Genomic DNA, 18976 nt, shown 5'->3' with positions numbered 1-18976 from the left:
AGAAGAGAAGAAACACAAAGACTGAAACTGAAAAAAAGTTTCTGATTCAGGAAGAGAAAAGGAATGAAAGCTTCATTCAAAATGTAGATTCCTGTTTAGCCTAGCACAGACTGAAACTTTTACTGCAACATTTACTGCAAAATGACTGCAGTAAAACAAATACAGATGAAATTCTTAATTCAATCCTGAAAACACAGTTGTTGTAACTGCTCCCTACAGAGTACCGGTGTGCCGGATACTTCAAATACGACACATTACCTGCAGACAACACCAGCATTCCCTTCACAAAATTACACAAGGCACGTTTTTCAGATAATGAGAGAGAAAATTAAGGCCAGAACCAAAATTATGTGCTTTGCTACAGTTAGAAAGCCCAAGCGGTGGGGCTGGAACATCGTCCCCAAGCTTCTGTGCCCAGGGCCTACGCTCTCAGGTCCTGGGCTAGAAATTTCTAGGTAGCTTAAAGAGACCTCGTTAATGTCAAAGCTAAGGATGGAGCAGAGGCCCCGTAGCCTGGGCAGCTGTCTTTCCAACAGGTGATTCTGGATTTCCACTACAGTTTGATCATCTGATCTCTGCATCCATGGTGAGCAACAGTCTCGTTCAGCACTTCAAAGCTGCCCAGAGAATCAGTGATGCGCTCTCAGGCACACACACGTGTGCTATCTTAGCTGCCTCCAGTGCTTAGCGGAGAAACCCCCCCAATACGCTAAATATATGCATAAAAAGTCAGTATCCTCTACCCAGTACAGGAGACAGGGATAAAAACAAAACAAAACAAAACTGAAAAAAACTTACTGTTCTTGTCTCACTGTCCTCACGCTCTGGATTGACTTTCACAGCAATTGTGGTGATCATACCAACCATTTCGGGGGGAGGGACTGTGTTCTCGGGGATCACCTGAGGGTTCTCAAAGTAGCGGTTCTGCATAAAAAGAGCACAAATCATTCTTCCTCAAGTCAGACACGCTATTCCTCAGTGAAACACACCTGACCTGTGGTGGACGAAACCCAGTGTCGTACACGTCTCTGTCGCACTGATGCCATACAATTTGGGGTCCTCTTTACGGACCAAGATAACATGACAGCGACAACATTCTCCACCTCCAACAACAGAAGACAAAAACTTGCCCAAAATGCTTTCTACCTTTTTTTCCTGGCTGGTAAAAGATGAAGTGCATGGCATAATATATTACTACCTCAGCAGGCAGGGGAGAATGTGGCCCATCCCTCTGGTGGTAGGAACCGAGGAGCTGGTCTCCACCGAATCCACTTTGCAAACAGTCTCCTCCACAGAGATCAAAGGCAGGAACCGAAGCAAAGGACAGACATTTTTAAAATGCCAGGGCCTCGTTGCCATCCTTAGTCCTTAGTGCAATTTGGGCTTTCCATGAAATAAAACCACTTCTTATAAAAAGCAGCTTTTCTGACTGAAGTGACAGGTGACAGGACTTGGTAACCAGAACTCAATTAAGTTTTAAGTTTTATACATTCTTAGGTTAAAATCCTCAAAATACCATAAGGAGTCCATTTTACCTTGATAATTTTTAAAAATTGTTTTTAAAGCTTAAAAAAAAAATCTTTAGAATAAAAACTCTGACATATGGGGCGCCTGGGTGGCTCAGTTGGTTAAGCGACTGCCTTCGGCTCAGGTCATGATCCTGGAGTCCCGGGATCGGGTCCTGCGTCAGGCTCCCTGCTCGGCGGGGAGTCTGCTTCTCCCTCTAACCCTCCCCCCTCTCGTGTACTTTCTCGCTCTCTCAAATAAATAAATAAATCTTAAAAAAAAAAAAAAAAGACGGGGCGCCTGGGTGGCTCAGTTGGTTAAGCGACTGCCTCCGGCTCAGGTCATGATCCTGGAGTCCCGGGATCGAGTCCCGCATCGGGCTCCCTGCTCGGCGGGGAGTCTGCTTCTCCCTCTGACCCTCCCCCCTCTCATGTGCTCTCTCTCTCTCTCTCATTCTATCTCAAATAAATAAGTAAAATCTTTAAAAAAAAAACCTCTGACATATGAACACATTCACGCAGAATGATTTTTACTTCTTGTGATTACTTGTGATAGTTAGGAACGGAAAACTGGGAAGAGCCGCATCAAGGAGACAGTCCAGGTACACGCACAGGACAGGAAGTTTACGGGGCCACTAAGGACTATGACTGCCGGCAGAAGCGTTTTAAGAGACCGTTCCAAACTGGTCCCAGTGGCGCCATCTACTAGGCGAGGCTAAGGTGGGGAGGAGCCCACCCTCATGCACAACACACACTTCCACAAGCAGCTGACACCACTCAGAAAAACTTCTTTCGATATAGGAAAGAATTTTAATGATACTGAAAAGGAGGCTGAAAGTGTACACCCCTGCCCAAAAAAGGCAATAGGAGTGCAACCATCTTCAAAAAGCAGGAAAAATGTGAAGAAAAAACAAACAAAAAATCCTCAACATCAGTGGTTGCTTACAAGTGAAAAAATTATGGATGACTCGCCTTGGGTTTTTGTTGTTTTTTTTTTGCAAATTTCTAAAATAAAAATATATTACTGTTTTTATGTCAAAAGTAATGTATTTAAACTGTGAAAGCAAGAGAATTCTTCTTTCGAACAGCTGATTTATCAATCTACATTCTGACCACCACTAACCACTCCTCATTCTAAAATCAGCATCCCCCCACCCCCCAATTATTCCTTCAACCCAACTATTCCAAATTCCCTTTAGAATGAAGAAGTAATAAATGAATATAAATAACGGAGTCAAACAATATTAAAAACATACCACTACTTTTGGAAGCTCCTTGTAAATCTGTTTCACAAAATCCAAAAAATGATGAATCTAAAAATAAAATTAAAAAAAGACAATATAAGGAAGATATTTATCAACAGAAAATGCTGATAATAAGTAACAAAAATATTCATAGTCTTACTATATAAAAACTCATAAAAACAGGCAGGAAAAATGTCAGACTCAAAATACAAACAGGCAATGGACGTAAACGGACAGACAAAAAAGGAAATACAGGGGCGCCTAGGTGGCTCAGTCGTTAAGCGTCTGCCTTCGGCTCAGGTCATGATCCCTGGGTCCTGGGATCGAGTCCCACATCGGGCTCCCTGCTCGGCGGGAAGCCTGCTTCTCCCTCTCCCACTCCCCCTGCTTGTGTTCCCTCTCTCGCTGTGTCTCTCTCTCTGTCAAATAAATAAATAAAATCTTTTAAAAAAAGGAAATATAAAGGAAGTAAGTTTCTAATTCAGGAAGGGCAAAGGAATGAAAATTAAAATAAATGCCACGTCTTGCCTTTCAGAAAGTACTGCTACACCACGCAAGACAGAGTCCAACGAGAGGGAGACTCTCCCGTACTACCAGGGGAAGCGTCAACTGCTCAAACCTTTCTGGAAATAGACTTAACGTTAAAGCATTAACACTCTGGACTTGATAATCCTACTCTTACAAACCTAGTCCACGAAATAATCTGAACTGTCAACAAGATACTCAGCAACAGTCCTAAAATAAAAATTTTGAAATACCTTAATTATCCAAACACAAAGGCATCATAAGAAAGACTACTTATTACGCATCCATTAAAAACTACTATAAAGGACTTTTTATGATTGGAAAACACTCTTTCACGATGGGAAGGGAAACAGGATATAAAATGCCACACGCAGTATCATATTTACACAGAAAATATACATAAAATAGGAAAAGGAACAGAAATAAGACATTAGTTTTCTTTAGATGATGGGAATTCTACTTCATCTTTATTCTTTTAATTTCAAAATAATCTACAACAGGCTACTAAGGTTCACAACAGAGAAGCGTATCATAATTACGGCTAACACAGCATGTTTAGTGCCTACTAGGCAGGTGCCAATCACCCTAAGAACTTTAACTTTTGTATTTAATTCTTCAAATATCTCAGGGTGATAAGAGGCTTCTCATCCATTTTCAAGACTTCAACCAATAACCACTGAGTGGCATTTCGACGGGCAAAATCAAAATGCAGTCAGACAAGCAAGGGTTTATTCTCGATATGCTGAAAATCTCCTAAAGGATCCTGACTCCAAATGGAAGTCCTCCGATCCACTAAATCCTCATGTTTCCCTATTTACTGCATACCCACATATTTAACTCGGTATGAGTTCTCTGGTGTCACATAAAATAGGACCTAGAATCAGAGGTTTTCCCACACTCACTACATTTATATTTTACTCCTGTATGACTTCCTTAATGAAAACCTGATTTTTGACTGATTTTTCCACTCTCATTATATGAACGTGGTTACTGCCCTCTATGAACTCTTTTACATCTAACTTGAACCAATAAACAATGAGTATAAAAAACAGGCATTTTGTGGGAGGGTATGTTTGCCAGGATATACAGATTGTAATTATAGGTTTCAAAAAAAACTCTTTTAATTCTTCAAGCAACCTTTGGAGGATGTGTCCTGTGAGAATCCTCATTTTATGGAAAAGCCTCCAAGAGGGGCTAGGCGCTGACCAATGTCAATACCCACTAATTACAGGGCTGAGATTCCAACCCAGTTCTGACTTCAGAACCCACATCTTAAACCACCGCACAGCATAAAATGATGGAGCCTTCTGGCACAGCAGACCTGTACATACCAGAATTACCCAAACAGCCCTGCCAGTCTGGTAGTTTACCGCATTTCAACGAATGTACAAATTCAGGCAAATATTCATGTAAACATTGACAAGAAAAAAGTCACTGTGAAACCCATCAAGAATTTCCCCCAAGCTTAGGCTATCCTTTTCTTGAAAATAGCACGTGTCCTGTCAACTCTAAGAGAGTAAATAAACCACACGGCGGGAAAAAACCTGTTGTCACACTTTTATAAATGCTAACCGGATAAACACTTACTTCTTGTGTGATGGGCGGCCTGAACTGTTTGTGGAGCTCAATGATTATTCTTAGACAAATAAGAACATTCTCTTCATTTTCCGTCTTAAAAAAAAAAAAAAAAAAAAAGGCATTTAAAAGAGAGTTATATTTCTGAGGTTATTTTAATCTAAAGATTACAGACTATCTTCCAAGCATTTTCCTGTATACACACCCTCCATCAGCCAACTCAGATTTGATTTGTTGAACACAGAACATAATTATCTCAGGTAAGAAGCTCTGGAGGTCTTTGGTGGACCATGGGAAGGGCATCCTGCCAGTAAGCTCTGGAAAGTAGTACTCTGACAGATGAAAAACTGGCACTTAAGGCAAGTCACACCATAAGCGAAGGTCTTAATGGTCCAAATGACACTTCTTCATTGCTTGAAAATATTGTCAGAAAAACCCACTATGTTTTTATTGGACCAGCTGCTAAACACTTCACATTCTTGGAATGGGGTGTCTTCCACATCTTACCCATGGCAAGTTAGGACTCGTAGAAGGTAAGCCACGCGGCTAACATGATACGGTTAACACACGGCAGAGCCGGGATCTGAATCCAGCTCTATCCCCTCCAAAGCTCATCCTTCCAAGGGGCCCAGAAACACAACAGAATTCTAAACATATCGAGACTAAGAACAGCAAGAAAACAATTTAGAGGCTACAGTAACAGGCAGGTACCAGATGGATTCACCTGAAGAATTTGAGAAACTCTTCATGAGCATCTACTGTGTCTAAAGTAGCACAAAGCCAGAGAGCCTTGCACTCTGAGTTTATCAGCCCAGCCCTTGCCAAAGATTTCCACCATGACTAGTCAATTCCCTGTTGACTCAAAACAAAGAATCTTCAATTAATATTCCTTAATTTGGTCAGCAAAATGGGGGGAAAACGGACATTAAGAAAATTTTTACTCGTGTGAATCAGAACTTTAGTGAAAGGGAAGTAGTTGTGTAATACTAGATTCCACAGTAAGAAAACCGATAACCTAGATATGGCTAAATAACAAGAATTCTCAAAGATTACCTCTAAAAAGCGAAACATCACAGATAGAACATTTTTTGTATGAGGACGAAGATGTTCGTTGGTTGGTATCCTGTGAATTATCTCGAGTACTAGCTTCCGCAGTTGCTGGTGAGGAAAAATAAAAAATGTAAATATCAAATCCTCCCGAGAGTCTCAAATAATCCTTTCACTCTGTAAATTACACGGCTATCTGCACCCAGCAGGGGGAACCGCCAAACTATGAGACAGACCCCATTTCAGAAATAATCCTGTAAATTACTAAAACGTAATCCCAAGTATGTACCACAAACCATTCAAGATTTCTACAGTTGTGCACGAAATCAAGCAAGCCAAACTTTCCCTCTTTCACAACTAATCATTATTTCCAGGGGAAGGGCACCAGTGTGTGAATGTCTGGTGGATTTCACATGAAAGAGCACAACACAAACTGAACTTGGTTTGGGATCTCCCTCCAACAGAGGTTTGGTTCCTACAATCCTCTCTCCCCAACAACTGATTACACCACAAGCTGACTAAGCTTTCAGGATTCGGTCTACGGAGCCGACAACTGAAAGGCAGGTCAAAGGTGTAGGCCTTCGACTGGTACAATATAAAAATTTGGCAATAACTTTCACTGGCATTATGGTAATTTTTAAAGACTTATTTTTAAGAGACACACTGAAATTGTTATAGAAAAAATTGATATGAGACTTTTAAAATGATCAACGTGGGGAAGGGGGCACAAAGAATGGGTAGGGGTACAGATAAAACTGATCAGAAGTTACGAGAATTGACAGCAGAAGAGCAGAGGAGGGCACTGGGTATGAAGAGGGTCACTAAAGGGTCATTCCCTCGTTTTGTGGATATTTGAACTCTGTGTACACACGTCATCAGCTGGCAAATGTGAATGATTTAAATTAAAACCTTAACTGAGGAGGCATGGTCGGGGACAGAGTCATCCTTACATGACAAAATCCTACTTTAAAGTGGAACCCTAAATTTTCTCAGGTGTTTTAATTCATAAATGCTTGCGATTTTACACCATGACACCCCCCCTCCCCCATCTGATATTTCTGAACAGATTACCTGGGCTGGTTTCTCCTGGAGAAACTGAACTTCTCCGTCTTGAAGAAATGTGAGAAATCGAGGGATGATATGTTCCAGGAACGTAGAATATTGAGGAGATGACGTTACATTCTAATTATGCAAAAATAAAAGAAAACCCCATCAAGTTTGTGTATATACTTTCCTTTCAAATTCACTATGTTATAATCTCAAGAAAACATAAAACATTTTAGCAAAGCCAACAGTAATTTTTAATGCTTTTAGACCCTTCAGTGGTAACACAGTTTTAAGTACAAGGATCAGTGCTTCTGAAATCCAATTTAAGATGTGAAGTAAATGTTAAAATTCACTGTAATGCTGGGGGAATGTGGAATGTGGCCCTGTTCTAGAGGCCCTGCTGTGCACAAGCTAAGCGTGAGACCTCTGAGAAATCACTTGGCTTCTAGATCTTAGCTTCTTCAAGTGGAAAATGAAGTGCCTCAACAAACTGGCACCTTTTGGGGCACCTGGGTGGCTCAGTTGTTTAAGTGACTGCCTTCGGCTCAGGTCATGATCCTGGAGTCCTGGGATCGAGTCCCGCATCAGGCTCCCTGCTCAGCCAGGAGTCTGCCTCTCCCTCTGACACTCCCCCTCTCATGCTCTCTACCACTCTCACTCAATAAATAAATAAAAATCTTTAAAAAACAACAACAACAAAGTGGCACCTTTTTCTAACCGGAAAAGCTAATTTATTGGTCAGATCTATGTTAATTAGATGATAATCGAACCTCATCTATTATTAATCCCAGCGCTGACTTTAAAAGGAGAAATGAAAATGAACCTCCAGTCTGGAGACAGTGCGGTAAAACGGCTCCTAAGCGGTTTCTGGATCCCGCTTAGGAAGTGGAAACCTTGGGCAGTAACCTCGTCTCTGTGCCTCAGTGCCCCTACCTGTCGACTAATCATATTATTTCCCACCCTATGGAATCACATAAAGATTACATGAGTTAATTTAGGACATAGGTAAGGCTCTACAGTAAATGCTCACTAATGTCATCTGGTGTTATTACCAGAGCACCTGTGGGCTAAATACTGAGCTGTGTGTTTTTACTCTTTCTCACTCAGTCCTCGAGAGCCTAAGGTAAGTGTTATCTCCCTTTCACAGGTAAAGAGGCTCAGAGAGGTTATAAAACTTGCTGAGTATCAGTTCATAAGCTTTAGAAGTCTTCGGAAATTGAGTCTTTAACAGTCAAGTTCTTTCCCCTATTAAGGCCTCACTTGCCCATTCAACAAATAGTCACTGAGGCTCTATCATGTGCTCAGCGGGGATAAGATGAAGAAAACAGAGGGGCACCCGGGTGGTTCAGTCGGTTGAGCATCTGACTCTTGGGTTTGGCTCAGGTCACGATCTCAGGGTCCTGAGATGGAGCCCCATGTCAGGCTCTGCGCTCGGTGGGGAATCTGCTTGGGAATCTCTCTCTCTCCCTCTGCCCCCTCTCCCCGCTCGCTTGTGCCTGCCCACGTGCACTTTCCCTCTCTTTAAAAATAAATAAACCTTAAAAAAAAAAAAAAAAAAGGAAAGCAGATACAATTCATGCCCTCGGAGATGGGGGAGGCAGTCATGTGCTGGGAAGACAGATTAAAAAAAAGAACAATACAGAATTAGGATGGAGGAAACACTGGCAACTAAGGGAACACCATGTACTGGATGGAACCAAGGGCAGAGAGCGCCTTCCTCAAGAAGGGATGTTTACACTAAAACTTAAAAGGCCAGCAGGAGTTAACCATGTGAGAAAGTAGAAAAGAAGGTTCTAAGAAAAGCCTATGCAAAGGCACAAAATTTAGAGTGCATGGAAGTAAAAGGCACTAAAACTCGTTTAGCACAGCAGGGGATGGGAGCATGAGAGCAAGGGGTTCAACTGTTACTATCGTGAGCCTGACAAGCCCTTGACAGGAGGCATCTGGGCAGTTAATTAAATACAAGTGTCTGAAACTCCAGACACTGATCTGGGCTGAAGATAAAGACGTGGGGTTGTCTACCATTATAAGGTAATCTTGGAAGAGGAGTCTATGAAGAAAGAGACAGAGAAACAGATGAAAACCAGAAAAGTGTTGCCACGGGAGCCAGGAAAGAAAATCGTGTGATTCCTGGAACGTGTGCCTGAGCACCAGGCTCCCCGGCCCAACCCAGGGCTCCATTCACACAGACCACCGTGGGAGAAGCCCTCAGGTACCTCCCAGCCTCTCCCCAAGCAGGCTGGGAATTCACTGGGGGCAGGAACCATGTGTGTCACCTTTTAGCCCCAAAGCTTAAGACTTTTTACAAAATACCCACATTCAAGGATTCAAGGAACATTTCCACTGGAAGATTACCAAGGTTACCAAGAAATCAAGCCATCTGCACATAAGCCCATACCAACCGCTGCTTCCATAGTTTTCAAAACAGAGTTTCAAATTCCTCCGATAAAAAAGATTCATTCGGGCGCCCGGATGGCTCAGTTGGTTAAGCGACTGCCTTTGGCTCGGGTCATGATCCTGGAGTCCCTGGATCGAGTCCCGCATCGGGCTCCCTGCTCGGCAGGGAGCCTGCTTCTCCCTCTGACCCTCCCCCTTCTCATGTGCTCTCTCTCATTCTCTCTCTTTCAAATAAATAAATAAAATCTTTAAAAAAAAAAAAAAGATTCATTCAACAAGCTGCCCGGTTATTCTGCCAGGATTTCAACTCAGCCCCCAGCTTTCTGATCCATATGAATTTTTCATGTGAGTTCTAACTTGAAGGTTCCTTTATATCCTGTCCTGAAAGATGGCCCACAGAACCTTTACCTAGCCCACAATTTTATTCCTAAATGCTTAGTGAAATATGTTCCTAAGACTCCTGAAACCACTGGGATTTTTTTTTTTTTAATCTCACTCGGCTCATTCTGATATTTTTCTGGGGTGGTAGTGGTGGTAATTTGGAATTACCTACGGAGGGTCATTCTAGTATTTAATTCTTTGAAGGGCTCAGTCATCTGAATTTCATGGAAGGCCAACGTTTCTATCATACGGATTTCCAAAGTCACAATTTTCGAAAGCCCCAAGTACACTTACTGCTTCACTGCCTTTTAGTTCTGTGAATTTAATCAATTTGTCTGTGACCAAAGTCAGAAATTAACTTGCTAACTGCCAGACAGGACAGGAGAGAAAGGGGTAGGACACTTAGTGCCCACACTCAGAGGCTGGACACACACGTGCTTTCTGCGGGCTCACCAGCTCCCCCATGACTCCACCCTCTCAAAGCTGATGGGGCTATGGTTCTCACTGAGCAGTTCTTCCAAAAACACAGAATGCAGGCCCATCATGTCCTGCCTCCCACCTCTTTTTTTATCTTTTTTTTTTTTTTTTTTTTTTAACAGCTTGCGTTAGCAACTTGGGCAGAAGAGAAAGCTCTTTAGCTCAGTCTCTGAATACCTCGGGACATTTTTTTCCCAGCTCAGTTCAAGGCAACAAGTCCTTAAAAACGTCTACTTAAGGGCGCCTGGGTGGCTCAGTTGGTTAAGCAACTGCCTTCGGCTCAGGTCATGATCCTGGAGTCTCGGGATCGAGTCCCGCATCGGACTCCCTGCTCAGTGGGGAGTCTGCTTCTCCCTCTGATCCTCCCCCTCTCATGCTCTCTGTCTCCCATTCTCTCTCTCAGATAAATAAATAAAAAATCTTAAAAAAAAAAAGTCTACTTAAAATAAAACCACCAAAAAAACCTCCCACCAAACGGAAATACTACCCAGTGCTACAGAGAGTAGGGCACGGATTCATTCCCACTAGCATTTATTTGATCCTTTGTAATTCAAATGACCATGCCAGAAGCTAAAAACATTTTATCTGCTGTTCTTAATCACATTAACTGAGAAATGTTTTATCATCCCTACTTTAAAAAAAAAAAAAGAAAAAAAAAAAGAAATGTGACTTTCTCTCCTGCCTATGCAACTAACATGAAACTAACCATAAAGTTGGACAAAAAACCAGGGAACAGTTTTCAGGTGCTGGACAAGAGGCAGGGGCTAGACCACAGCCTTCAGGAGAAGGGGAGATTATAATGACCACCATGGCTCTCGGTCTGTGCACGCATGTCCTGACCGGAGCTCAGCAGGCTGGCACCCAAGGAGAGCAGAATGGTCCTGCTGAAGTGAGGAGCAAACACAAGTTCTGAGCAGTTCAGGTGGCCGGAATCTGCAAAACAGAGCCCCAGAGAATATAGCGGATGGTCTTCTCTGAGACCTTGACTGAGGACTGGACTGCACGTATAAGTAAGATGAGGTAAGACCACCTGAAGCTTACCAGACAGTGACGGCTTTGGGATTGAGAGATCTCAAGAGGTATCAGAGGTCCAGCAATGTTGGAGGATGGTGGGGTTCCAGCCTGGACACAATGCCAACACTTTCCTACCACCTCTTTAACATCCCAGACATCCAGCTGAGGAAGGACCGTGCCCTAGAGGAAAGCCTATTCCAAACCTCTAACACAAGCCAGGCCTAAAATCAACCTGTGATGATATCCATGGGAGCTGGAGTTTGGAGGTTGAATCTGGCCAAATTAGAGAGACCTGGGGAACACCTTAGCCTTCCCACGGATCCTCCATGCCACAGCATAAAACCAAGCCTACGCATGTTCGAGGAGATCAGCTAGGAACTGAACTGCCTATCACAATCAAAATATCAGTACTCTTCAGAGGGAGGTCAGAATCTAGAGTCCCTATACTTCACAATACAGTATTCGCCACATTATCAAAAACTACTAGACAACGCAAGAAGCAGGATAATGTGACCCACAGTCAGTAGAAATTAACCCTCATCTAGCCCAAATGTTGTAAACGCAGTCATTATAAAATGTCCAAGAATAACAACAACAAGATGGTATTGATACACGATGATAATCTCTGTGAAGAAGGGAAATCTGAAAGAAGAACCAAACGGAAACTCCAAAACTGAAAGTATAAGAACTGGAAAAAATATAAAAAGTAAACTGAAATTTTAAAACCTCTCAGCCAACTGGAGAGGACACAGAAACAGTGAGCAAACCTGAAGACAGATAATAGAAATCATCCGATCCAGAGAAAGAGAAGACTGAAGAAAAGTGAACAGAGCCCAAGGACCCATGGGACACCGGGAAATCGTGGAACGTGGAGAAGAGAGGAACTGCTCAAGGTCACGCCAAGTGCTCTCAGTCCACAGTAACACACCCTCTATTACGTGAAAGTAATGAATCTACAATGTAAGTCTGAGTGCATCCTGAAAGTTTATGCCTCAAAATGGAAAAAAGCTGAACCACCAAAACCAAAGCAACATCCCTCAACGTCACTTGAAGTTCACGGTCACTAGTGTGAAGAAGTTGGACAACACTGCACACAACAAATTTCAGTTCTGAAATACAATAAATCACATTAACAGAACGATTTTTGACTCACTAGTAAGACTGACAGAGAAGCGATTGGAAAGTACGCGTGATTATTTACCTCATAACAAAAAAAATGTATTAAGCTCATACCTCAAAATTTTCACTAACTTCTTGCATCATTTTTAACTTCGTTTCATCAGCTGTAAATGACAAGACAAGTCATCAGGTAATTGAAATTATGTTAAGGATCTTCATAAAATTATTGAATTTAGTAAGAGAAGCAATCAGATCTTATCAGTTTGACTGTCATGGTCCAACAGAAGGCACATAACTAGTTCCCTATAACAAGTCACACACACTCACACTCCCAGACGAGGATACACACACACACACACACACACACATGTGCCTCTTTGGGGCTCCAGCTAGTAATGCTCATCACTTTGCTTCTCCACAAGGCAGAGAATGGGAAAATTAGGGTAAGAGTTAATATTGCTGTTCATCTCAATGTGCACGTCATTTGAACTGAGATGAATGAGTCACGATAATGCATTTCTTAACAACAAGAAGGATCAACTCACGTGTATTTACATCCGTGAGAGCTGCCACAAACTGAAGGTATTTTTTCATCAGAGTGGTTTGGTCAACCACCGTGGCCCCCTGTGTTGCAACAAATGCCATTTTTTTGTTGTTGTTGAGTTCGTTTGTTTCTCAAGAGAAAAGTATCAGGTCCATGAGTTCACCCAGCCTATGAGAAGAAGCGTATGGTGAGCCAACTTATTGAAGGCACAGGCTCACTGTCTCTCTGATAACCTTACCTAAATGATGTATTAAGCTAAATACTTTTTAATTAACCCACAATACTATTCCCTCTGCTTTTTTGAAAGTAAAATTTACTTGCATCCATTTTTCCTATTAATTTCTAAACATCATTTTTATAAACAGACTCCCCACCCCTCCTTACTGTATATCCTTTTTTCCCTAGGCCAGGGGTGGGCAAATTCTCTATATAAGCCAGACAGTAAATATTTCAGCCTTTGTGGTCTCTATCACAACCACTCAGCTCTGTTACAGCCAGAAAACAGCCACGGACCACACATAAATGAAAGAACATGGCTGTGATCCATAGAACTGTATTTATGGACACTGAAATTTGAATTTCATGTAATTCTCAATTGTCACGAAACATTACTCTTCTTTCAACTTTTTCTCAACCACTTAAAAACGTAAAAATTCTTAGTTCATGGGCTGTATAAAAACAGGCAGCTGAGGGGCACCCAGCAGGCTCAATCCACAGATGCGACTCTTGGTCTCGGGGTTCTAAGTTCCAGCCCCACGTTGGGTGTAGAGATTACTTAAAAATCTTAAAACAACAAAAAACAGGCAGCTGACTGGATTGGGCAACCTCTACCCTAGGTGACTGGTTCTCAAACTTCAGTGTGCACGAAGATCACCAGGTGCCAAAGGTGGGCCTCCAAGCACTACCCGGAGACTGCGGTTCAGTGAGGGGCGCAGGAAGCCCTAAGTTTTGCTTGCAGCTAGCCCAAAGTAGGCACTTAGAAAACCTGCTTGAATGAATGAATGAATGAATGCTTCAGGTTGTTGATGACCACGCGAAGAATGATCTCTCCAGGCTGACACCTACACAGAGGGAGACCCGGTTTCTGTTTTAAGAGCACTCCCAAAAGTTTCTTGAGAACCTGATGAATTTGCTTTTACCCATCTTCCTTGTATATAGAACCGCTTAATTCCACTCTGCATCAAGAGGCAGCTTCATGACTTAATTTTCTCCTTCTCTCTGCAGGCCTTTCAAAAGCCCTCCCTACCGGAAGCCCTTCCTAGCAGCTCACACTGCTTGCTGCCCCAAGCGATGGGGACCCCCGACTCCACAAAGCCTCTTCTTCGGGCCACTCTCTTCGACACCAAAGCACTTCTCCGATGCAGAGAAGCCGCCGACTGCTGCTCTGTCGCACTCCTCCGGCTCAGAGCGGGAAAACTCCCTGAGACTGAAGAGGGGGACTCTGTCGGCCCCGCTGGATGACCTTACTGCTTCCTCTTTCAGGTCACACGCCCTCCTCCAAACACCGATGCCCCCCATCCCCATCCCTGGGGACCCAAGAATCAGGGTCATGGCCTCTCCGTGCCTACGAAACTTGTGGTCGTGCCCAAACTCCTTAAAAGCTTGAACCCCCTCTTTCACCGAAGTCGTCCACTCTTCCAGTCCCCGGGGCCCCAAGAGGCCAGGCCCCGCGTCCTGCCGGGCCGGGGGGGGGGGGCTGAGGAGGGAAAACGGCCCATCGCGCCTGTCCGTGCGACAGTGACTCGAAGACACCGGGGGCCGAGGGCCTGGGCCTGGCCTCCGCCGGGCCCCCGCGTCCCCGCCCAGGTGGGAAGACCGGAGCCGGCGCCGCGCCCGCGCACCGACAAACGGCCCCGCCGCCCCGCCCCGCCGCGCCGGGCCGAGCCTGAGGCGGCGCCGCCGGGCCAGAGGGGGCGCTGTCTTCGCCGCTACCTTCGCTCTCCGCGCCGGGCCGGGCGAGCCAGGGGCCTGCGCGGAGGCCGGGAGGTGCCAGGCTGGCCCGGGGGCGCTTCTGGGGGAACCGGGCCCCAACCCCACACTCTCTCTCCGCGGTCTCAAACGGCTCTCCGCTTCCCTCCTTTTGTCGCCGTCTCCGGACACCCAGCGTCCGCCCTCCAGGCCGTGGTACGGCGAGCGCCGAGGGCCAATTCTCGCGCCGCTAGCCCTCCGCCTCCCAGAGCGCTCCAGCGCGGCCAAGCAGCCGGAGGCTACAGGGCGGCCGCCGGCTCCAGCCTGCCGGGCTGGACACGCATGGGGGCCGGGAGGGGAGGGCCTGGGGACCGGGCACACAGAGCCTACCTCTGTCGCTGAGCGGAGCCGCCGCGCCGCAGAGGCCTCCCCACGCCGGGGCCCCGCCGCAGCGGTCCGGGCCTCCGCGCGCACCTCCCGGGGCCGTTCCGCCGCCCTCCCGCGCCTGCCCGCGCTTACCCTGATCTCGGCGGCCGGCCTCCCGCAGACCCAGCCCGCGGCCCCCAGCGCAGCTCTCGCAGGCACCGCCGCCGCCGTGCAGTCCCGCCCCCGCTTAAAGCGGCCGCGCCCGCCGCGGGAGAAATAGGTCCGGGCGCACCGCCCCCAAGTGGGTGCGGCCTGGGCGGGCGGCGGGAGCGGGGAGGGGCGTTGCGCCCGGCGGAGTCCGCCTGGCCTTTAAACCTCCGCCTGGTGGGCGGGGCCGCCCTCAAGGTTGGTGAGGCCCGCAGGTGCCGGGAGTCTTTGGGCCCCTTCTGCCCTAAATATGCGCGCGGGAGGCAGGCCCGGGAAGGGGAGGGGAGGGACAGCGGGGGCTGCTGCAGGGGGGTGGGCACCCGAGGGGCTCCCTTAGCAGGCGGCGGTCGGGCCAGGGAAGACTCCATCCCTGAACTGAACGTGGCAGGCCGGGCGGGGTTTCCTCCCTCCTCCCTTCCTGGGGTCATTCTTAACCATTCGAAAGGGGAGGAGGTAAGCAGGGGCCTTGGGAAGGCGAAGGCGGAGACAGACAATGAGACCCTGTAAGCAAAGGAAAGCCCCGGTGTTCTGCTTGGAGGTGGTGGGCCTGATCATTTGCCCCGCAGCTACATCACCCAGAGGCTGGACCACAGACGATCTGTGTCAGCTCCTACCTGGTGGGGCAGTGATGAGAAGGAGGGGGAGTGGGGCAGAAAGCCCTGATGCCCAAGTGAGATGGTATGGGCAGGATCAAGACGACTTAGAAGGGAAAAGTACTGTTGGACCTCACCTACGACTCCATCTAGAAGAGTGGTTGAAGAGTGAGCGGCTCCTGGTTACCATGTTAGATGGACAGAACAATAAAGTGATGACCTCTCTCCCCCACCTCCAGGACCTGGCTCCACCTCCTCCCCTTTCATGACAATATCTCACCCCCCTCCCCCATCATCACTAAGTTACCATAGTCTTTGTGTTCCCTTCCCAGACAGATACATTTCACACTTTGTAATAAATGCAGCTTGCAATACCTGCAACGTATCTCGGAAGAAAGGGGCCTTATTCAGAAGCATGCTTCTTGTTTAAAAATGTTGCCACTCAAGAACAACCCTCTGTTGAACTGCTGGGAATTTATATGAATGTATTTAGTGTCACTTATTTCTGCCCTGGGAGAAATAAAATGGGTCAGAATACCTTTTCCCCCATGGAAAAATTTCTTGCAAGCAAAATCCTCTCTACTCCTAACCCCCCCCCCCCAAACTAATAGGTCCAAAGTTGGGGAAGGTTTAATAAATCTGAGGGCTGAAATCAGTGTGAAGACAGTTATTGTTTCATATTGTTTGGTGGGAAGGGGGTGGAAAAGAAAGCAGGAGATAGATAAATCCTTTGATAAGTTTCAAATTAATTGCACAGCCTAAAGTCTTATAGTTAAGTCTAGCTCTAATATTGGCTAATTCCCTGCACTTCTCATGGCCCTAGCTTCTCCTAACAAAGTACCTAACACACTATTACGATTTTTGCCTGTTTTCTTGTCCACCTCCTGAACTAGAGGTCAGAGACAGTGTCAACTCCATCCCTATCAGGTAAATTAGATCACGCCCCTCCTCTGCTTAAAACCCTCGGAAGACTTCAGCTCAGCCTCATTTCCTGGCCCTATGTACCTCCCAACCTCACTCTTCATGTTCTAGCTGGAGTGGCCTTGCTGTACCTCATGCCCACCTAGGACCTCTGGAATGTTCTTTCCTCAGAGGCACACAACTGACTCCTTGTCACCTTGATGATCTCAAATGTCACCTCCTCAGAGACAACTTTCTTAAAGCCCAATGTAAGAAAACCACTGTTCCTTCCACCACCACCCCCATTCACTATCTCATAATACTGTAATACTGTAATAATTTCACCAGGGGAAATATTCAAAACACTGTATTTTCCCCCCAATAACCTCGTAATCTGAACATCAGTTTCAGGGTGGCCTTTGCAGTGGCTTCTGTGACATAGATAAGACTATCTGTGACTACTGTAAAATTATTATTCAATGCAATCAAGTGACACCTAAAAAACCAAAATCTTATTATTTTGTTTTCTGAATTTAGCTCAATTTTTAAAAAATTTTTAAAGATTTTATTTATTTGAGGGGTGCCTGAGTGGCATAGTCGTTAAGTGTCTGCCTTCGGCTCAGGTCATGATCCCAGGGTCCTGGGATGGAGCCCTGCATCGGGCTCCGTGCTCTGCCGGAAGCATACTTCTCCCTTTCACACCCCCCCCCCCACTTGTGTTCCCTCTCTTGCTGTGTCTCTCTCTGTCAAATAAATAAAATCTTAAAGAAAAAAATAAAGATTTTATTTATTTGAGAGAGAGAAAGCGTGCGCGCATGAGCTGGGGGGAGGGGCAGAGGGAGAAGCAGACACCCCACTGAGCAGGGAGCCCAGCGCAGGTCTCTGAGATCATGACCTGAGCTGAAGGCAGATGCTTAACCAACTAAGCCACCCAGGTGCCCCTAAAATAATTTTTTTTAGATTTTACTTTTAAGTAATCTCTACAGGAGCATGGGGCTCAAACTTAACAGCCCTGAGGTCGAGTCACATGCTACACCCACTGAGCTAGCCGGTGCCCCTGCATTTAGTTTGTTTTAAAAGCCACTAATAACCAGACCTTTGAATAATGTTAATTAAATATTTGAAACTCGGCTTATAACCTTAAAGTACTTTTTTTTTTTTTCCAACCACAATTTTCTCCTCAATTCCTGATGGACAAGCAAAACTCTCCCAGGTCTGTAAGCAATTCCAATGATGACAGCCAATACTGATAGAATGCAATGTCCAAAGCACTGTTCTATGTATTAACTCATTTTGTCCTTGCTACAGTCTCATAGGGCAGGAACTATTTCCATTTTAAAGAAAAGGAAAGTGACTTTCCCAAGGTCACATAACTCTCAGGGAGAATCCAAAGTCTCCGGCTTCCTAGGCCTGGTATTGTCCCCACGATGGTGATTGATGCTACTGGGGGGAGGAGGGGGCCGTGACACCTGTCTAGCACTTTCGACTTTCCTAGGGGGGCTCACTCAAATCTGTTCTCCCTCCATTAGGGTGAGATGGCAGGGTGGCCAGTGAGCCCATCCTCAGTGGAGGCCACCACTGTCCCAGAGACAGAAGCCATACCTGTAGTTGTCTTCACTCCCATATGGGATTCAAGTCATGGTCCATCCGTGCCCACCAGGCCTGAGGGGGTTCATCCAACTTCCCTCCCTGTAGGTGGGATCCCTTGTCCAAAGTACAGAGTTAAGCAAAGGCAGAGATGGGACAAGGATCCAGGCCGCCAGCTTCCAGTCTTGAAGACCAGACAGGAACAGCCACCTTCTAGAAGGAAAGACATGCTCCACTCTATTACGTTGGGTGGAAGCGCCTGCCTAGGCCAAGAGGGGCCTGGTTACCCCTCATTGCGGTTGTCTGAGTCTCACAAAGCCCTCAGTGACAGTGATGGCACCAGGGGTCCAACTGTGAGCGTGAGCAGTTTTAAGGCAGGGACCCGAGAGGGTAAACTGAGGAATGACGTGAGTCTCAGCGTAGGTGCTTGAGCCCCTCCCTCAGGAGGGATGTGGGGTGTTTGCCGTCCCTCTGCCCGGCGCCTGGCACACAGCGGGCGCTCCACGTGAATGAGGAGCCGCATCTCCAAATCGTGTGCGT

At 45.9% G+C, this 18976-nt stretch overlaps 1 protein-coding gene across 7 annotated transcripts in view; it reads right to left on the bottom strand.

Moving 5' to 3' along the window:
* TRRAP (transformation/transcription domain associated protein) overlaps nt 1-15389 on the bottom strand; it is a 112932-nt gene extending 97543 nt beyond the window's left edge. For all 7 annotated transcript variants that reach the window (XM_034988374.1, XM_034988375.1, XM_034988380.1 and 4 more), the window contains exons 1-8: nt 15303-15389; nt 12877-13043; nt 12446-12495; nt 6968-7078; nt 5903-6007; nt 4862-4945; nt 2762-2818; nt 799-924 (exon numbers count right to left, since the gene is read on the bottom strand). In XM_034988374.1, the coding sequence (XP_034844265.1) occupies nt 799-924; nt 2762-2818; nt 4862-4945; nt 5903-6007; nt 6968-7078; nt 12446-12495; nt 12877-12976 (633 nt within the window). In that variant the 5' untranslated portion in view covers nt 12977-13043; nt 15303-15389. The remainder of the gene's footprint in view (nt 1-798; nt 925-2761; nt 2819-4861; nt 4946-5902; nt 6008-6967; nt 7079-12445; nt 12496-12876; nt 13044-15302) is intronic.
* Between the last annotated feature and the right edge of the window lie 3587 nt (nt 15390-18976).

The sequence above is a fragment of the Mirounga leonina genome, unplaced genomic scaffold (assembly GCF_011800145.1).
Source record: "Mirounga leonina isolate KUSES-001 unplaced genomic scaffold, KU_Mleo_1.0 Mir_454, whole genome shotgun sequence".
NCBI lineage: Eukaryota > Metazoa > Chordata > Mammalia > Carnivora > Phocidae > Mirounga > Mirounga leonina.
This window is presented reverse-complemented; position numbering and strand designations above follow the sequence as displayed.